The sequence below is a fragment of the Zalophus californianus genome, chromosome X (assembly GCF_009762305.2).
Source record: "Zalophus californianus isolate mZalCal1 chromosome X, mZalCal1.pri.v2, whole genome shotgun sequence".
Taxonomy (NCBI): domain Eukaryota; kingdom Metazoa; phylum Chordata; class Mammalia; order Carnivora; family Otariidae; genus Zalophus; species Zalophus californianus.
Window position 1 is genome coordinate 93426632 of NC_045612.1, and position 18662 is coordinate 93445293.

At 37.5% G+C, this 18662-nt stretch overlaps 1 protein-coding gene across 6 annotated transcripts in view; it reads right to left on the reverse strand.

Annotated features, from left to right (window-relative positions):
• Positions 1-18662, reverse strand: part of USP9X (ubiquitin specific peptidase 9 X-linked) — a 157773-nt gene that overhangs the window by 15735 nt on the left and 123376 nt on the right. For 4 of the 6 annotated variants that reach the window (XM_027607493.2, XM_027607494.2, XM_027607495.2 and 1 more), the window contains exons 30-38: positions 18372-18594; positions 15409-15629; positions 12549-12739; positions 7806-7979; positions 4862-5003; positions 2960-3713; positions 2437-2560; positions 1573-1798; positions 901-1051 (exon numbers count right to left, since the gene is read on the reverse strand). In XM_027607493.2, coding sequence (XP_027463294.1) covers positions 901-1051; positions 1573-1798; positions 2437-2560; positions 2960-3713; positions 4862-5003; positions 7806-7979; positions 12549-12739; positions 15409-15629; positions 18372-18594 — 2206 coding nt within the window. The remainder of the gene's footprint in view (positions 1-900; positions 1052-1572; positions 1799-2436; positions 2561-2959; positions 3714-4861; positions 5004-7805; positions 7980-12548; positions 12740-15408; positions 15630-18371; positions 18595-18662) is intronic. The other 2 variants (XM_027607496.2, XM_027607497.2) reach the window with 1 other exon arrangement.

Genomic DNA, 18662 nt, shown 5'->3' on the forward strand with positions numbered 1-18662 from the left:
AAAAAAAGAAAAAAGAAGAAGAAACTTTAATAAATTATAATCATAGGAAATTTATCACCCCAAAGCCAATGAACAAACAGCAAATGACAATGGAAGGATTTTTGATAATATTCCTAACTGTCCATCTTTTCATTCAACAAACATTTACTGAGTGTCACTGTGGAAAAACTCTGATCTCTGCAATCTCGTTGGGGAGCAACACAAAAATGTGAACACAATAAAAAAACAACAGAATAAGTAGAAGACAGCATAACAAACTTTTAAGTATTCTGGGATCACTGATCAGGTGATGTTAGAAAGGTTACTTTGAGAAGGAAAATGTTAAACAGAGGTAATAACATAGATAATAGGGTAAATGAATATATTATCTGTAATTTCAATTTAGTTTACTTCAATAGAAACTTATGTTCAGACCAAGTCCTTTACCCAAACTTGGGTGAGTATCACAACCATCCAGGGACTTTTTGAAAATGTGGATTCCTTGCGCTAGCTCTGAGAATTCTGATTCAGTTGGTGTGGGATGGGGCCTAGGAATCAGTATTTTCAAATCCAGACAGATCTGGCACCACTGTTTTAGGAGATAAAAACATGATTAAGACACAGATTCTGGGGGTGACCGGGTGGCTCAGGTGGCTCAGTCAGTTAAGCATCCAATTCTTGATTTTGGCTCAGGTTGTGATCTCATGGGTCTCTCTCCCTCTGCCCTTTCCCCTACTTACTCTTAAAAAAAAAAAAAAAAAAAGACATGATTCTGGCCTGTGTATACTGCAGAGATATGCATAAGTAACTATAAAGTACAAGGTGAAAAGTACAGTAAAAAATGTTTCATCACTCAACTTAAAAGACTTTGCCACTTAATAGAATACATTAAAACAGAACTGTAACAATTTAAATTCTTACCTAAATTGGCATACATTACAAACAGATTGAAATACTGCTGCAAATGACGCCCATGCTCTGAAACTTCCCTTCTCAAGAGATTGAGAACCGCCCGTAGTAGGTGATCGCTTAGGCTTAAGTTGTCATAAGCCTGTAAAGGATACAACACTGGCTATTTTCCAGTGACAAGATATAGGAACAATATAATTCTATTTGCATAAAAGGGGACACAGACAGACACACCCACACACACACCCATGTTGAATATAGGCAGAAATTTTTGGAAGGACTAATTACACAACATACAATTAAAAAGGGTTGCTTTTTAGGAAAGGGAATGAAGATCTGAAGATTTCATCTAGAGCCTTCATGATGTTTTAATTTTTAATAAATGGAAGGCCATTAAAAAAAACTTTACAAATAATATACATAACCATGTGTAAAATTAAGCCACTGCTTCTAACTGAACGAACAAAGAAAATTCTGTTGTTTTTAAAGAGCTAATAACTGTTATTCACTGCTGTGAAGTATTTTTACTGAACTCCCAGATTATCAGATGGTGTGGTGTGTGTGTGCACACATCTGTTCACAAGGTAAATGTTATCAAACAGATGTACATATATTTGTGACTTCAACTTTCAGGCAAGAGATTTGTTAAGTATTTAATCACTAAAAAGAAAACCAGGCAATTACCTGACTAGAAGGTCCGGGAGATGCAAAAGGTGAAGGACATGGCCCATCTTGCAAGGAAAAATGTGCAATAAAAACTATAAGTTTTGCAAATGCACCCCTTACTTCTGCACTGGGGCACTCCAGAAGGTATTCAGAAAAGCGATTTGAAACATTAAAAAGGACATTGTGAGCAAACCAAAAACGGACATTCTTGCTGTGACGAAGGAGAATACACAATGCATCATACCTAAGACAAAACAAAAAATTTATGAATGGCAATTCAATGATGTGTTTCGTATATAGTACAGATATGGGTCTCTATGAACCAAATAAAAATCAAAGACCTTCTTTTACTACTGGAGTGAGAGAACCAGCAACGGTTGCTTCTAGTACCAACATTCAATGACAAAACAATCACTCCCCTAACCTTTCCTGAACATCTTACCACTAGATGAGTACATAAAAATTGTTCAATTAAGGTATTATAATGGCCTCTATACTTTCACAATTTGAAACTTAGGACACTCATTTTATTTGTTATGTTTTTAATCTATGGCAAAATTTAATCTAGGGAAGCTAAAACCACTAATTTCTGGATTAAGTAGCTCAGACTTTTAAGTATCATCCTATAATCTCTTGTATACAGATGTCAAAGATAGGATATAAGGTAACAGAAGCAGAAGCCAGCCTCAGAACAATGAAAGGTCATGTTTAACCTAAGTAATTATTTTTATATGATTTCTCTCACTAGTGCTATCAAGAGTTTTTGTAGTCTGCATTTCAGATCTGAAAGAAGACTGTTGTGATTTGAAAAAAATAAAGCAATATATTAAAGAACCAAACTAAATGCTAGGATAATAGGAATGAAAACCCAAAGCAATGTACCAATCACTGGCAGAGCCACGGACGATTTTCTTGGTGTGAAATCCTGTGGTAAAAAGGAACCTAGCAGCAAGCTGAATACTAATCATAGTGATTTCTTCTGCTTCAGGCAACAGGTGATCTTGCCCTATAAAAAAGGCAAATACATTTTTTTAAAGGCAAATACATTAAAAAAACAAAAAAACAAATTTCTATGTCTAAGCTCCATTTTCAAACAAGTCTGCATTTCCACTGATTTCTAGAAGTCCTAACTTTGCTAACTGCCCCCCCCACGCCTACTTATGAAGTAATTCTTAGTTCAGTAAAGCATGTTTCAAACTAATGCTTGAGTCAAAAACAAATTGTTAGAATAAACAAAAGCTCCCGTTTCCAAACAGCAAGACAATATATACTGCTCAAAGATAACTGAAATATGGCTTTAAAACAGCCCAAAGTAAAAATGTAAACATGCTGACGCTTGCTAAGAAATCTTGCAAGTACAGTAAGAATTATGCTTCTACTAAGAAGCTAAATTTTTGATACTTACCTGGCGGAGGATTTAAGTAAACACCATTACATGTAAGCAGCTTTTTCATGAACTGGAAATACTCCAGACTGTACTGCATTCGGTTATGCATGAATTGCACATTCTGCTTCCGTACACTTCTCTCAATGGCTGATGGCATAATAATTTGATGGGGTCTTGTGGTGATAGCAAGCTCAGATATGTATCTTATCAACTCATCACCCTGGTCTATGGTATCCAGTCGTTCATAAAAAAGTATGTAAGCATTCCACCACCTTTTCTGGCGCCTGTATGACATGCGCTTCATCATGTGATCAAATACCTCTCCCATGTACTCTCCGCCAAAACACTGGTTTTTCATTTCTTCATCGTCATCCATTTTACACTCTGTTACATCTCCATCATCAAATTTATACCAGCGATTTCTCTCACCATCTCCACCATTCCTCTGAATGATGTAAGAATAATAATGTCCCCCACTTGCTTGGCCACTGTGTACCAGCACACCCACAAGTCTGTATTTCGTGCTTCCTGCCGTCTCACTTTCAGACTGCTCATTCTGCTGTATCAACTGACTTTCTGGGTTTACATTATCTCCTTCCAGCTTTGCAACACCTGCGACTGTGTAAGGTTCCATGTCCAGCTCTCGAGGAAATTCAAAATAATCATTGAATTTGATTGCACATTCTCTTTCCCAGTCATAGTCGAATCGTTTCAGTTGGATAGCAAGAACGGGAGGTAATTTTTTAATTAGCAAGCGCTTTACGGTATCAACCTAAAATAAACAGAGCAAGTTACTAGATGTTCTTTTATAATCCACTGCATAAAACGAACTACAAGCCTATATTACTAAATTCTCATGAAGACTAACTGGAGGTTACAAGTGGAAACAAACACTCAGCAATGAATATAATCAAGGTTATTCTGTCCAGGTGGGCATTTCAAAAAATGCTAACTAAAACCAATAATATGGAAATAGTTGATGGCATTTGCTACAAATTGCAAAAATTAGCGACACAGACATTACTCATTGCCTGGATTCTATACCGTCATTGCTATCTAACCACTGTTACTTGTTTGGTATTTACTGTTATGCTAAATGAAGATGTGCTGAAGAAATACTATAGCAGCTAATATCTATTGGGCCATTAGGTGCCAAGTAATATGCCAAGTGCTGCCCAAGGAGTCACACATGTAATCCTCACAAGCTCCCAGGCAGGAGCTCCTGGTGGTAGTGGGGAGCAGCAGGAGAGGGGCTGAGTCACCGGCCTCACAGCTCGCATCTCAACTAGACTTTAATACCTCTTTAAGTGGCGTGTAAATGTCAAAATGATACAGGTGACTCGGAGGTGAGAAAATCTGGGAGCCCAGGCAGATACACGTTATTTACTGTCTGTGTAAACGGTCTCTCCCTAAGAGCCGTTAAGTGCCCTGAGATAACTATCAGGTGGGCCTAAAAATCTGATCCCAGTGGTTTAAAAACACAGGTGGTAGAAGAACTCTTATGTGACCAAACCGAGTAATGAAGGTTTCAGTAAACTTCTTGGTCCTTACAAGTAAATGGATAGGATAGGAGAAATGTTTTCCTGTCAGCGCTATAGCTTTGAGGGGTTCAACAGCAGTCTGGCTGGATACGGACGGCAAGTGTCTGTGGAACTCCAACAAGAGAAGGTGATAGTAAGCTATTATGACTTCTAAGATGTTCACTCTTACTTACCCGTTTCCCTAGCCCTGCTGGCACTACCCTCTCTTAATCTTCTTTCCCTGAAAAATCATAATCTTTGTACCAGTTACCTTAACTACCTTCTGCTACCACTATAACAAAGCAGGGTAGGGAATAAAAATAAAAAACAAAAGCAACCAACCTTCAAATCCATGAAATTTAACCATAGTTACTTAAAAAAAACCCTGGATAATTCATACCTTTTTATTGCATTTTTCACAATGATACGCATTTGCACCTTCTAATAAATCTCCTTTGACATACTGTTCCAAAGAATCAAGAAGATTTTGGTGATTTCTAATGTCTACATTCAAAGTCGTAAATGATTCTTCACATTCGTATCTAAAGATAGTAAGAAATAAAAAGAATTTCTTAGTTTTCTAAACATTTTTAGTTATAGACTTAATGAAAACTGCATTTGCAATATTTATAATATGACATGAAACCCGAAATCACAGAATGCTACCAATAAATGACACATTTATTTGGCCACTTACCTAGTGTTGGGCACTACATTGGGTTGTTTACAGCCCATATATACATCAGGTTCTTTGTCTTCATGACAAACCTGCTAGAGAAATAGCACCAACTCCACTTCAGAGATGAGAGAACTGGGGTTTGAAAAGGGTAATTTGGTCAAGATTACTAGGCAAAATCGTATTTTGAAGCCAGGTCTGTCTTGCTTCATGGCTTAAGCTCTTTACAGTCTACCATGCTGCTTCCACTATCATTAGTTAGGCAGTAATTCATGCCAAGGCCAAAGCATGAATTCATCAACTTCTGAAAAGGATATTTTAAACTATTAATGGGCTGAATTTTTAAATGGTCCTTCTTCTCTGTAATGGAAACCTTAATAAAGCACAAGTTTGAACACACCAATCAAGAGGAGATAAGCAATCTGAGCAGGAGCCAGAATCCCACCTTGTGGCAATTTTCTACCCAGGGAAATTTCAGATTTCTGAGACACATTCATAAACTCAGAACATGGGATGTGGGAGAATACACTCTCAACCATCAAATTTATTCATTCAACAAATATATTTGGAGTGCCTTCCATGTGTAAAAGTACTCCGGGATAGTCAATGTTGAAGACAAGTCCCTCGTATTTGGGGCTTTTCAATTTAGCTATGGGAAAAAAGGTACACAAAGGTATTGGTAAGTGGCATGAATGGAATATGAAGTAGGTATAAAGCATATTGCTACTATGATCAGGGAACAACCCATAAAAAAGAAAAAAGAAGTCAGAACTTAGGACTTCACTTAAAAAGTAGGACATTCAAAGATGAGAGAATGCCAGCAAAATTTTTTCTGTAAAAGGCCAGAAGAGTCCCTATTATAAGCTCTTTTTGGGGATATGAGGTCTCTGTGACTCAGCTGTTATAGGGAAAGCAGCTAGAGAGTAGGTAAAGAGGTAGATACGTTCCAAAAAAACTGTTTTTTTATAAAAACAGATGCATGGCTGGATTTGACCAATGGTGCATAGTTTGCTAACTCCTGATCTAGACAAATAATGCCGTAAAACAGATAGACTTGGGACTCTTTATGTAACTTCTGGCATGTAATAAGAACAGGACTTTTGGGATCTTAATTATGATCATGCTCTCTGGACATTTTCACTTAGCAAAGAAAAGCAGTAATTTCCAAATGACTCTGAAAACAGTCTAAAACAAACCAACAAGGACTGATTAGAATAAATGAGCAAAAAGTTGGCTTATTTTCATCAGTAATCGAAAATCAAGAGGTTAAAAGTGACAGTTTAATTGTCCACCTAATACAAAAGGTCTTTCAAAATGACCAAAACTTGTGCGGGCTATGTGAATAATTACATAGTCTTGTTCTGAATGAATGGTTTAACCTCACGGTAATTTCTCATTTATATAGCATTACCTCTCTGCCAATCATTTCCCTTTGATCAAATATGAAACACTCCCACCAGCCATATACACACACACCTCATGACTATATAATACTGTTTACGCTTGTAGAAAATACTATCGTACTGTGATATTTTGGTGAAAATTTGATTTCAAGCCAACAGTAATCAGTAACATGCAAGAGAAATTCCAAAGTAAAACTTCCATGTAATAGGCATAAACCCTGTATCTACTAGTAGTGAATTTTAATAGTTAACTATTTTCAGTAAGAGTCCTTTTTTTTTGTTTAAAGATTTTATTTACTTATTTGACAGAGAGACACAGCAAGAGAGAGGGAACACAAGCAGAGGGAGGGGGGGGAGGGGGAGAGGGGGAGAGGGAGGGAGAAGCAGGCTTCCCGCAGAGCAGGGAGCCTGATGCGGAGCTCAATCTGGGATCATGACCTGAGCCGAAGGCAGACGCTTAATGACTGAGCCACCCAGACGCCCCTTTAATAAGAGTCCTTTAATCAATTTCCTTTTTAAGTCAAAAACACAATTTGTTCACTCAACTCTTGCTATGTTTTTTGTTGAAAAGATACCTTAAGGATAATGATCACAATCAATGCTATTTTAAAAGTTAGTTATTTCAGGGCGCCTGGGTGGCTCAGTTGGTTAAGCAACTGCCTTCGGCTCAGGTCATGATCCTGGAGTCCCGGGATCGAGCCCCGCATCGGGCTCCCTGCTCAGTAGGGAGTCTGCTTCTCCCTGTGACCCTCCCCCCTCTCATGTGCATGCTCTCTCTCTCTCTCTCTTTCTCTCTGTCTCAAATAAATAAATATTTAAAAAAAAAAAGTTAGTTATTTCACTTATATATGGAAATTGTACTCCATGTCCGTCATCTTCTAAGCTTAATGTATTTGTAATATTTTAATTGCTTTAACTCTGAGATAAAGGGCAAATTTATGAGTAACACCTGTAAGCTATATATGCAAAATGCCATTTGATTTCCCCAGTAATGATCATACATAAAAGAGGAGCCGAAAGTTATTTGATGAAACCAAACCCCCCAAAACCAGAAAAACAAACAAAAACCTCCACGAAAACCACCACCACACACAAAACCCAAACCCACAACAGTTAAGTAAGGTATGCACAGTATATAATTCATCCAGTCTCAGGTATATAGTTAAACTGGTGGCATACTCCACTTTTGTACATAACTACTAATAAATATTTTATTTTTCTTAGTAAATAAACAGTAGAACTTTAAACATACAATCAGCACTTACCTATGTGGGCAGCCTTGGCAAATCTTCTGATCAGCAAAGGAACCTCCTAAGACTTTACTTAGCATAGCTGGATGTCCCAAGGCTTTCAGAGCTTCATCTAAACTATCCACCAATGAATTAAAAAACTCTAAAGCATCATGCTGTTCACGCAGATTAACAGGCTCACCCCAAAGCCTAAGAAATGAATGGAATAAAATACAGTACTTTCTCAGGAAAAAAAGCAATACAACCACAAATAAAAATATAGAAACAGATTTCCCCCCCCCAACTACACGAGGAAGTAGAAAAAAGTAAACGTTCTTTATGTATAGAGTGCAGTGAGAGAGAAAGCGAGGCCCATAGTACAAGTAGAGCTCCAGTGGGGAAGAGTCACCATCAAACTGCTGGTGTGGCTGATGGATACCATGGCTCCAGCACCGGCGGTTGCTTTAGGTAACCTGGTACACATGCATTTTCAATCTAGATGAAGACACTACCTGGTGGATCTCACTCTTATGCAGGTGTTATAATCTTTGTTTCATGTTGCTTAAATTTCAGGTTATAGATACAGCGCCAAGATTTATTTACTCTGAATTAAATTGCTTTTACCAAGTGAAAAGAGAAAGCTTTAACTTTGGAGTTCATCTCTTTTGAGTAATCTGAGGACTGACAAATCAATTTTGAGAAAATAAACTATCAATTGTGTATACCAAAAAAATGAGAACTGCTAAAATCCTAGGCACTGCTGGAAACTATCAATGAAATCTAATTTTGTATTTAGAGTGACATAAAGAAGTATGAATGCATTCTAAGTGAGAGATATGACACATGTATTTTAAATATGCTAGAGGAAATGTCTTCTGATCAATTTTTGTAACACTTTTTCTATGTAGCAAATAATCTCGTTCTAACTATGTATTATATTTAAAAAAAAAATTTTTTTTTAAGTAGGCTCCATGGAGACCAACGTGGGGCTTGAACTCACAACCGAGATCAAGACCCAAGCTGAGATCAAGAGTCAGACGCTTAACCGACTGAGCCATCCAGGTGCCCAATCATATTTGACTTAAATTTGATACAGTGAGTTTAAAATAAAATATGTCCGTATTTGTTAAAACCAACTTGTTTCATTATTGGAAATGACACCAATCCATTCCATTAATTTTCAGATTATGGTCGAGTCCCCATACTTTCAGACATGTAGTCAACCATTAATTACAAAAGGGAAAAGATGAACAGATCTGTTAAGACACAAGTTAATATCACTAATAATCAGACAAACTGATACCATGTATCTCCCAATGCAATGCAATGAGAAGCACGGAACACCACCTACTGTGGTTTTCTTGCCAAAAACATTTAACCTGAATCTAATCATGAGGAAATAACCACACAAATCAAAATGAGAGCCGTTCTGCGAGACAACCAATCTAGGCTCTTAAAAAATTTCAGTGCCATACAAGTCATGACAAGTTAGGGAGATTTTTTTAAAGAAAACTAAAGAGGTAACAACCAAATTCTTTTGATTCCTTTCAGGATACCAGTCTGAGAGTAAAAAAAAAAAGTTACAAAGAATATTTTGGGGGAAATCAGAATATACACTGATGAGTATTAGGCATTATTATTTTTTAAAAATATTTAAAGGTAGATTTTCATTCCTTTTCTTTTTTAAGTAATCTCTACACCCAATGTGGGGGCTCAAATTCACGACCCTGAAATCAAGAGTCGCATGCTCTACTGACTGAGCCAGGCACCCCATTAGGCATTTTAAATCAACATTAAATTTCATCAAGTGTGGTAATGGTATTATATATAAGTAGGAAAGTGTCTTTATTCTTAGCGGATACATACTGAAGCACATGTAGGTATGTGGGGGTCAAGTATCATGTTTACAACTATCAACTGGTTTAGAAGAATCAAAACCCAAGTACAGCTGACACTTGAACAACACAGGTTTGAACTATGAATCTACTTATACATGGATTTTTCCCCCATACAGTACAGTACTGTAAATGTATTTTCTCTTCCTTATGATTTTTGTAACATTTTCTTTTCTCCAGTTTACTTGATTGTAAGAATGTATTCTTACATGTAATCTATACATATAATACACATAACATACAAAATGTTAATTGACTGTTTATGTTATTGGTAAGGCTTCCAGTCAAGAGTAGTAGGCTGTTCAGTTTTAAGGGCATCAAAAGTTATATGTGGATTTTCAAGTGTGAGGGGAATCAATGCCCCTAGCCCCACATTGTTCAAGGGCCAATGGTATACATATAAGCAAGCCTGGCAAAATGTTAACAACTGTCAAATCTGTTTAGAGTGTAACATAAAAGGTGACCACTATACTAATTCGTCACCTTTTCTGTTGGTTTCAAATTTTTCAAAATAAAAAATTGGGCATGGGGTGGGGAATGTGGTTCACTAACCCACATGTATTAGGAGTATATTGTGTGTCTAAAGCGAAAATCATCCAGAAGTACTAGTCTAGATAAACTGGAAGCTCCACTAGGCACAGGAAGTCATTTAGAAATAAAAAATGCAAATGTATTGTGAGAGAGAAAACTATTTGTAACTGAATGACAAATTTTAAGCTAGAAACACAAAAAGTGTGAGAGTAATTTGGAAGAGGAAGAAGAGAAATGCTGAAAGCCTTATGGCAGAGATGGGACAAACTGGGGTAAGATAGAACTGGAACAGAGAGGAGGGTGAGGGGTGTGCCAGGTGATGGGATAGAAAGAAAGAGTACAAGCAGAGCTGGGAAGGAGGGGGGTGCATGCAAGCCAGTAGTGTGGATTAAAGCAGGGGACCTGGTTAGGGGAATCAGAGGAATTTAAATGGTTGAGTTCACAGGAAAGCCATTATACTTTGAAGTGGTGGTTTCAAAAGAAATCTAAATAGCGTCCCTAGGGAAAAGGGAAGCTGCTCCATAGAAGCAGGGAAGGTAGCCCCACAGGGTGGCAGTGTCAGGTGACCCTCTGCTTCCCCTGCTCTCAGCTGACTGGGAGAGACCTTGAGAGATTCTGAGGAGTATTATTTAAAAACCCACTGCTATGAACGATTATAGCCTTTCTCAGAAACGGTAAAAAGAATTAAGTGGTTGTACTGTGGTATTTTAGTACAGTGCATGACACATAATAGGCAATGATTTAAAAAAGTAAAATTTAAAAAAACGATCAAGATATAACTGAGAATTTTAATTTTAAAAAAAGGTATTTACCCCATCTTTCCTAGAAAATTGTACATCAGGATAGCAAAGTTGTTGTTTGCAGGTAGATTTATTCTTGCTAGTAAATGCAAGAATGATAAAATGAGACTACTACCATTCTGTAACCCTGGTGAAATACTCTTGTCAATGATGTCAATGGTTGTGATCATGGGATACAGACATTATGTACCTCTCCCTATAGATGTAAACTTACCGTCTATAAAGCTTTGCCTATCATTTCAAAAAAAAAGAGAGAGAGAGAGAGAGAAAAACGCCTCAATCTCATCAAGTCTCTAAATCTCACTCCTTATTTATAGGAAATACAGTGGACTGAGGAAAAAAAGAAAATAAAAAATACCACAGGGATCCTATCAATAAAATCCAGATGGTGGGAAACTTTACATGGTAAACTACCTACTTTTCCCCCAACAAGCTGCAAGGGTGAAAACGATGAGAATAGAGGAGAGTCATCAACATTTGAGGTGTATGTACTTCATATGGATCCCGATTTCAAAAAAACAGATTGTAAAAAATAACTGTGAGAAAATCTGAACACTGACAAGGATATTAAGGATTTTTAAAAGACATGGTAATAGTATCATGGTTATGTTTAAAAAAAAAAAAAGCCATCAGAGATACATACTGCAATTATTTATAGATGGAAACGTGTGAGATTTGATTCAAACAATCTGGAAAGTAGATGGGAATGTAGTTTAAACAAGACTGGGCATGAGTCGTCAACTGCTGAGGCCGGGGGATGAATACATAAAAGGCTCACATGGTTCTCCCTACTTCTCTGAATGTGAGAAGTTTTCAAAATAAAAATTATTTTTTAAAGAAGATTTTATTTACTTGACAGAGAGCGAGAGAACATAAGCAGGGGGAACGGAAGAGGGAGAAGTAGACTCCCCGCAGAGCAGGGAGCCCAATGCAGGGCTGGATTCCAGGACCCTGGGATCGTGACCTGAACTAAAGGCAGACGCTTAACTGACTGAGCCACCCAGGTGCCCTCAAAATAAAAAATTATTAACATCTTAAGAGACTGAAGTATGCTGCCTCTCCAAACTATGACACTTTCTACCTGATTTTGAAGACAATAAGAGAAAAACACTAAGAAGTAAAGTTTATTATAGCTAACCCCTGTGGTAGAAACTCTGCCTATAACTTTTGACTCCCCAAAACTTTACTACTAAGAGCCTACTGTTGACTGGAAGTCTTATCTATAACATAAAAAAGCGATTACCACAGGTATGTTTTATGTATTATATACTGTATTCGCACAATACAGTAAGCTGGGGAAAAGGAAATGTTATTAAGAAACCACAGGGAAAAGAAAAATACATTTAAAGTACTTTACTGTATTCATCAGGGGGAAAAAAATTCCGTGTATAAGTGGACCCATGTAATTCAAATGTTCTTCAGGGTCAACGGTACTACTGCTTAAATATTAAACATAAAGATACCCTCCAACATGTATTTTACAAGTTTAATGTTAGTGTACAGAGATGTTCATAAAGGTTTAAGCAGTATCCCTATTACTGTCTACAGTTTACCTGAACTGTTTCCAAAATCCTCTGGGCACATAGTATTGCAGTCGAGAAGCAGCTAAATGACCAAAGATGACTTGAAGGTGCCTTAGAACACCAATATTATACTCTTTCCTATCTTCTGTTTTACTTAATGCTGGTTTATCTTCAAATTGTTGAGGATATCCAAATACATCATCTCTGGGATCAACATTGCTCTAGAAAAGAAAAAATATGAATACATTAATCCAACTTTAAAGTATGTTGAGACAAGCACCAGTTAGTGAACAAATGATTAATCATTTGTATTTCTGTTTCTTCTTTTCAAAGCACTTAACTTCCAATTTATAAATTTTAATTTACAATGTAAGTGTTTATCTCCACCATTTCACAGAAGAGTTGTCATAAAGGAATAACCCTGACTGTATATTGGAAAGGTAGATAATAAAGGCAACGTAGCAGAGTAGAGTGTGCTGTTTAACACAGACGGAACTGGACCCCAGTGTAGGCGCTGCCACTGAGAAGCTGGCTAACTCTGAGCAGGTCAGCTACCTCACGCTGCTTCTTTTTTTAAAAGATTGATTGATCGATAGTGTTACTGAGAGAGAGAGAGAGAGAGAGAATGCACGCACAAGCAGGGGAAGCAGGCTCCTCGCTGAGCAAGGAGCCCGATGCAGGACTCAATCCCAGGACCTTGGGATCACGACCTGAACTGAAGGCAGATGCTTAACCTTTTTAAGGTTTCAGAATCCATTAAGTATTAAACTACCTCAGAGCCGACTGAGCCACCCAGGTGTCCCTACTTCTCGTTTCTAAGCTTCGGTTTCCTCATGGGGATGTGTGGCTGTGGGGAGGATTATGAGGTGCTCAGAACTGTGAATGAAATATGCGTATTAAGAGTAGTACTCCTCAAAAAATGATGCTGGAAAAACTAGATATCCTTATGCAAAAGAATAAAGTTGTACTCCTCTCTAACACCACATACAAAAATTAACTCAATACAGATCAAAGACCTGAAAGCAAGAGCTAAAATTAAGAAATTCTTAAAAGGAAACATAGGGTAAAAATGTCACAACATTTGATTAGGTGGTAATTTATTGGCTAGGACAGCAAAGGCACAGCTAATGAAAGAAAAATGAGACATACTGGACCTCATGAAAATGAAAACTGGAACCCTTGTGCACTGTTGGGAGAAATGTTAAACGGTACAGCCACTGTGGACCAGTCCCCCTTAAAGAATTACATGGTCCAGCAATTCCATTTCTGGATATATGCCCAGAAGTGAAAGAAAGGTCCTGAAGAGAGATTTGTACACCCACGTTCATGAGAGTACTATTTACAATCGCCAAAGGGTGGAAGCAACCCAAGCATCCACTGATGGATAAATAAACAAAACGTGGTCTGTCCACACGGTGGAATATTATTCAGCCTTAAAAAGGAAGAAAATCTGGACACATGCTACAACATGGCCAAACCTTGAGAACATTACGTTGAGTGAAATAAGCCAGTCAGAAAAAGACAAAAATGGTATGATTCCACTTATATGAGGTACCTAGAATAGTCAAATTCATAGAGATGGAAAGAGAATTGTGGTACCAGGGACCTTTGATACAGAAACAGAATATCCAGTCCCTGTCCATGAGAAACTCTCTGTCCAGGGATGGAAACAAGAACAAAGGCCAAAGGCAAAGAACCAAAAAAAAACCCCACAAGTGCAGTGGCGTGCTGAGACAACACAGAGCAGAAGGTACCATTGAGAGCAAACGTGGGACATCTTATTTGAAATTGTATCATATTTTGTCTGCCTTGTTTACTTCTTGCCAATGTAATTAGCTATCTCTCCCTGTGCTTACCCTCAACATCCCAGAGATGCGATGGGCTAAAGAACCAGAATTTCAGTTTCAATTTCCACTCGGAGCAGTGGTTCTTAATCGGGTATAGGTGTAAAGTATCCCCACTATGAAGCTTTTTAAAAAATTAAACAATGCTCAGACCCTAACCCTTGGGATGATGCGGTTCAGTAGATCTGGGAAAGAACTGGGACAAGTATGTTTCAGAAGCCATGTTAAGTATTAAACTACCTCAGAGCAAATAGCTGTGGTGACTGAAGAGGGGCAAGGAGGAAAGAACCACTGAAGATATTTACAATTAGAACACATTCTGGCTACTCCCTGCAGTTCTCACCAACAACATGAACAGGAAAAGATAAAATAAAAACAAAGAAATACAGGATGGATATAAACATGACCACAGCTAAGTCTTGTAATATTCTCTTCTTTAAAGAGCTATACCATAGTTATGTCAAATCTGATCCACCACCTACAACCAAACTTTCCCATAGCTTTATTGTGCAGTGGATACTTGGTAGGGAGCCTAAATTTTGTCACAAGACTACGTGATATCTGAAGTAGAGAGAAGTTTGTTGCTTAAGCAAGAAGAGCTATGATCTGGGGCAAATGTAAAAGTAACCTAAAAGTAAACACAGATAATGAAACTGGCATAGTATACAACTTAGCATAAATTAATGGAGATAAATTTAAAAATATCAGTAGAAAAGTGAAAATGTAATTTAAATTGTTATATAAATGGAAGATCCTTATCATTATGCAAACTCCAAATTATATTAAACATTTCACACAAAAAATGGAGTATGTGAACTGCTGCTTTAAAAACATATAAACCACCATGAAAATTAACTATAGTATAAAGTCTGGTAGCTAGTGAGCACTAGATTATGTCAAGACATAGCAGTCCATGCTGGGAGACTCTAGCTTTATTTTCAAATATACATCAACAAGTCCAATGAAAGTACAACATTTTGTAAGAGAATGACAGTATCTGGTAGCAGAATTTCAAACAGAAAACAGAAATGCTAAAAAAAATTTACCTCATTGTCCTGCTTCTCATCCCCAGACATATCATCATCTACATCACTACCTGTGCCTTCAATTGCAAGAATACCGTTCCTGATGGAGGGAATCATGTAGAGTTGCTGAATCACAGAATTCATGTAACAAGTAGCACCAGCATTTTTCAGCCCCACAAATCCTTTAGGTGGGCGGGGTCCAACAGGTGGCAGATATTCCCACTCTGTAAGTGCTTCACAAGCTGAGAGAAGGGAAAAGATTCTTGTAGCATGAACACAACCATTTTGTACACTTTTAGCTCTATTAAGCTGATAAATTAACATTACCAACAATTCCACTACTTTTCCAGCCAGCTGAAGCAGTACACTGAGTGTGTTTCCCCCTCAACAAACTGAAGGGATGCAGCAACTTGCACTATAGGGGTTCTTATCCCACCATTTGAAAACCCGTGTCTTACCTGGTGTTGCTTCTACAGAAATGTCAGAAGCAATCTCCTGAGATGGTATAACGCTAATTTCTATGTGCTCACTTTTTAAATTTTTAAACATTTTATTAGAGAGAGAGCACAAGCGGGCGGGGGGGGGAGAACGACGGAGGGAGAGGGAGAAGCGGGCTCCCCACTGAGCAGGGAGCCTGATGGGGGGCTCAATCCCAGGACTCTGGGATCATGACCTGAGCTGAAGGCAGGCGCTTAACCCACTAAGCCAACCAGGCTCTATGTGCTCATTTTACTTTTAGTTTTACTGTTTAGTCATAATTTTTTTCTACTTTTGTATGTTTTTTTTAAAGTGTTTTCAGATTCATTCTGACATATAATGTTAATATAAATACACCAACGTATCATAGAGCTTGTTTGGTTTTAAAGCATCCTAGGACCACCTGGGGTTCATATCCAGGTTCTGTTGTTTACCAATTCTTTCACCTTCAGGTAAGCTTCTGTTTCCTTTGTTGTAATAAATGTATTAAGAGTAATAGTTGCTTTGCCTATAACTGCAATGTTATTTTGAGGGGCTAATGAAATAGTGGATTTGAAAGTTCTGGGAGAATTGTAAATCACCGTATGTCTCCCTCTACTTAGTATAAACCTGTAAACAGTGTATAAAGGACAGGTTAAATATAGTATACTAAATTGAAAAGTATATAAGCCAATAAATGGAATTAGGCAAACATGTATGTGCCGATAGGGAACAATTGCAGATATATTAAGGGGAAAACAAAGTGAAGACACTGTGTATACAATATGCCAATCCATGGTTAAAAACAAAAACAACTAAACCAAAAAGATTTTGTATGTGGATTTTCCATACAGTAATGCTCGAAGGAAAGACACAAACTGATGATAATGGTTACAGCTATCCAATGGGAGCTGGGACTAAAATGGGCAGGAAACGTACTTTTTAGTATGTAGCTTCTTTGGTAGTTCAAACTTTTACCACGTAAATGTACTACTTAAAAAACAAGCAGCCTTCCTGTTTCTGCCATCTTCGAGCCTGTGAAGGGATACCTGGAACACGACTTGTGAAACAGCAAATGTATCTGGAGGGCTGTGTCCAAGGCCACTTTTTGCTGGCTAGTAGTGGGGTCCTCCAAAACCAGAGTGAGAACACAACTCATCTTAAAGTTGAAGGTGATGATCGCCTGAGCTGGAACAATTTTATCTGGGCAAGAGATGTGCTCCCATGTACAAAGCAAAGGACAACACAGTGACTCCCAGTAGCAAACTGAACAAAACTGGGTGAATATGGGGAAAGGTTACCCATGCCCATGGAAGCAGTGGCATAGTTCGTGCCAAATTCCAAAGCAAGCTTCCTGCTAAGGCCACTGGACACAGAATCTGTGTGATATCGTACCCCTTGAGGGGATAAGCTTATTGAAAAGTAAATGAATAGGGGCGCCTGGGTGGCTCAGTCAGGTTAAGCGTCTGCCTTCAGCTCAGATCATGATCCCAGGGTCCTGGGATCGAGCCCCGCATCGGGCTCCCTGCTCAGCAGGAAGCCTGCTTCTTCCTCTCCCTCTCCCTCTGCTTATGTTCCCTTTCTGTCTCTTTCTCTGTCAAATAAATAAATAAAATCTTAAAAAAGAAAAAGTAAATGAATAAATGTGTGGATTTGTTGAAAAACCAACCAAGAACCCTGAACAAACAAAAGACTCTTCTTTAGGTTAAAACAAAACAAAACCCCCACCTTACTACATATAGATTTGGTAAATAAATAGCTAGGTCTAACCTTTTAAGCAGTTTAATCAGAATCTCCTAAAATGTTATTAAAAATGTCCTTATATTCTGAAATACAACATACCAAAAAATAATTTCACATGTTTTTAAATATTTAACAATTACATCCTTAAACTTTGTAGATAAACACTGGTTTTCTCTTAAATTATTTGTCTGATTTCTTATTTCTGCTTTTCCAGTCATTTGATATTGCCCCCATCCTTTTGGAGCTTCAGTTCCAGATCTGTATGATCTGGTCTACAGTCTATCTCAAGGGCTTCATGTGAGCAGTAACTGAGGACATAAAATGCACTAGAATGTTACCTTCTCATATTCTAATCTTTAAAAACCAGATTTTCTTTGAGCTCATATGAAAATAATATTAAAAAAGAGCTTTTGAATAAGAGCCTGAAAAGGTTTTCCAAGGCATGCAACTCGAGTTTTAAATTTAAACTCTGGCATTTCTTTTGACTACTTATTATTCCGTAGTTTGGGTTTTATTCCAGGTTTGACTGAGATGAAATTAATTTGCTAAATACTCAAACCCCTTACAGGAAGACATTTAACAAACACTTGAAAAATTTTCTACATCAAGGCTCTTTGCTTGTAATGGTGTTAAATTACACATCCATTTCCTACAAATGTTAAGGTAGTTGCTGAAAGAAAAACATGAACTGAAGATGTTTACCAAAAAGAAATTTTTAGGAAAATAGAATTTGAACAAATTAGAGAATTATCTGTCATCACAACACTGTATTTTAGTATACTTACTAGTTATTGCTGTGCCAATATAATACATTTCAGTCAAAGAATCTACTATCTGTTTGAGATTCCTCACACAGCCAACAGCTAATGCTACAAGTAACTCAAAACCAGCGTTAATGGTAGCTGGGGAGCTACAGACTGGAATTGCCTGTTCAGCAGGCAGCTCTCCGTTTCTCATATATTGCAGGTAAACATTGGATGCAGGGAAGATGAAATCATCAATTAATTCCTACAAGAGAAGAAAAAAGGATTACATATTAGCAATTACATATGTATGTTAGTTATATTTCTGTAACA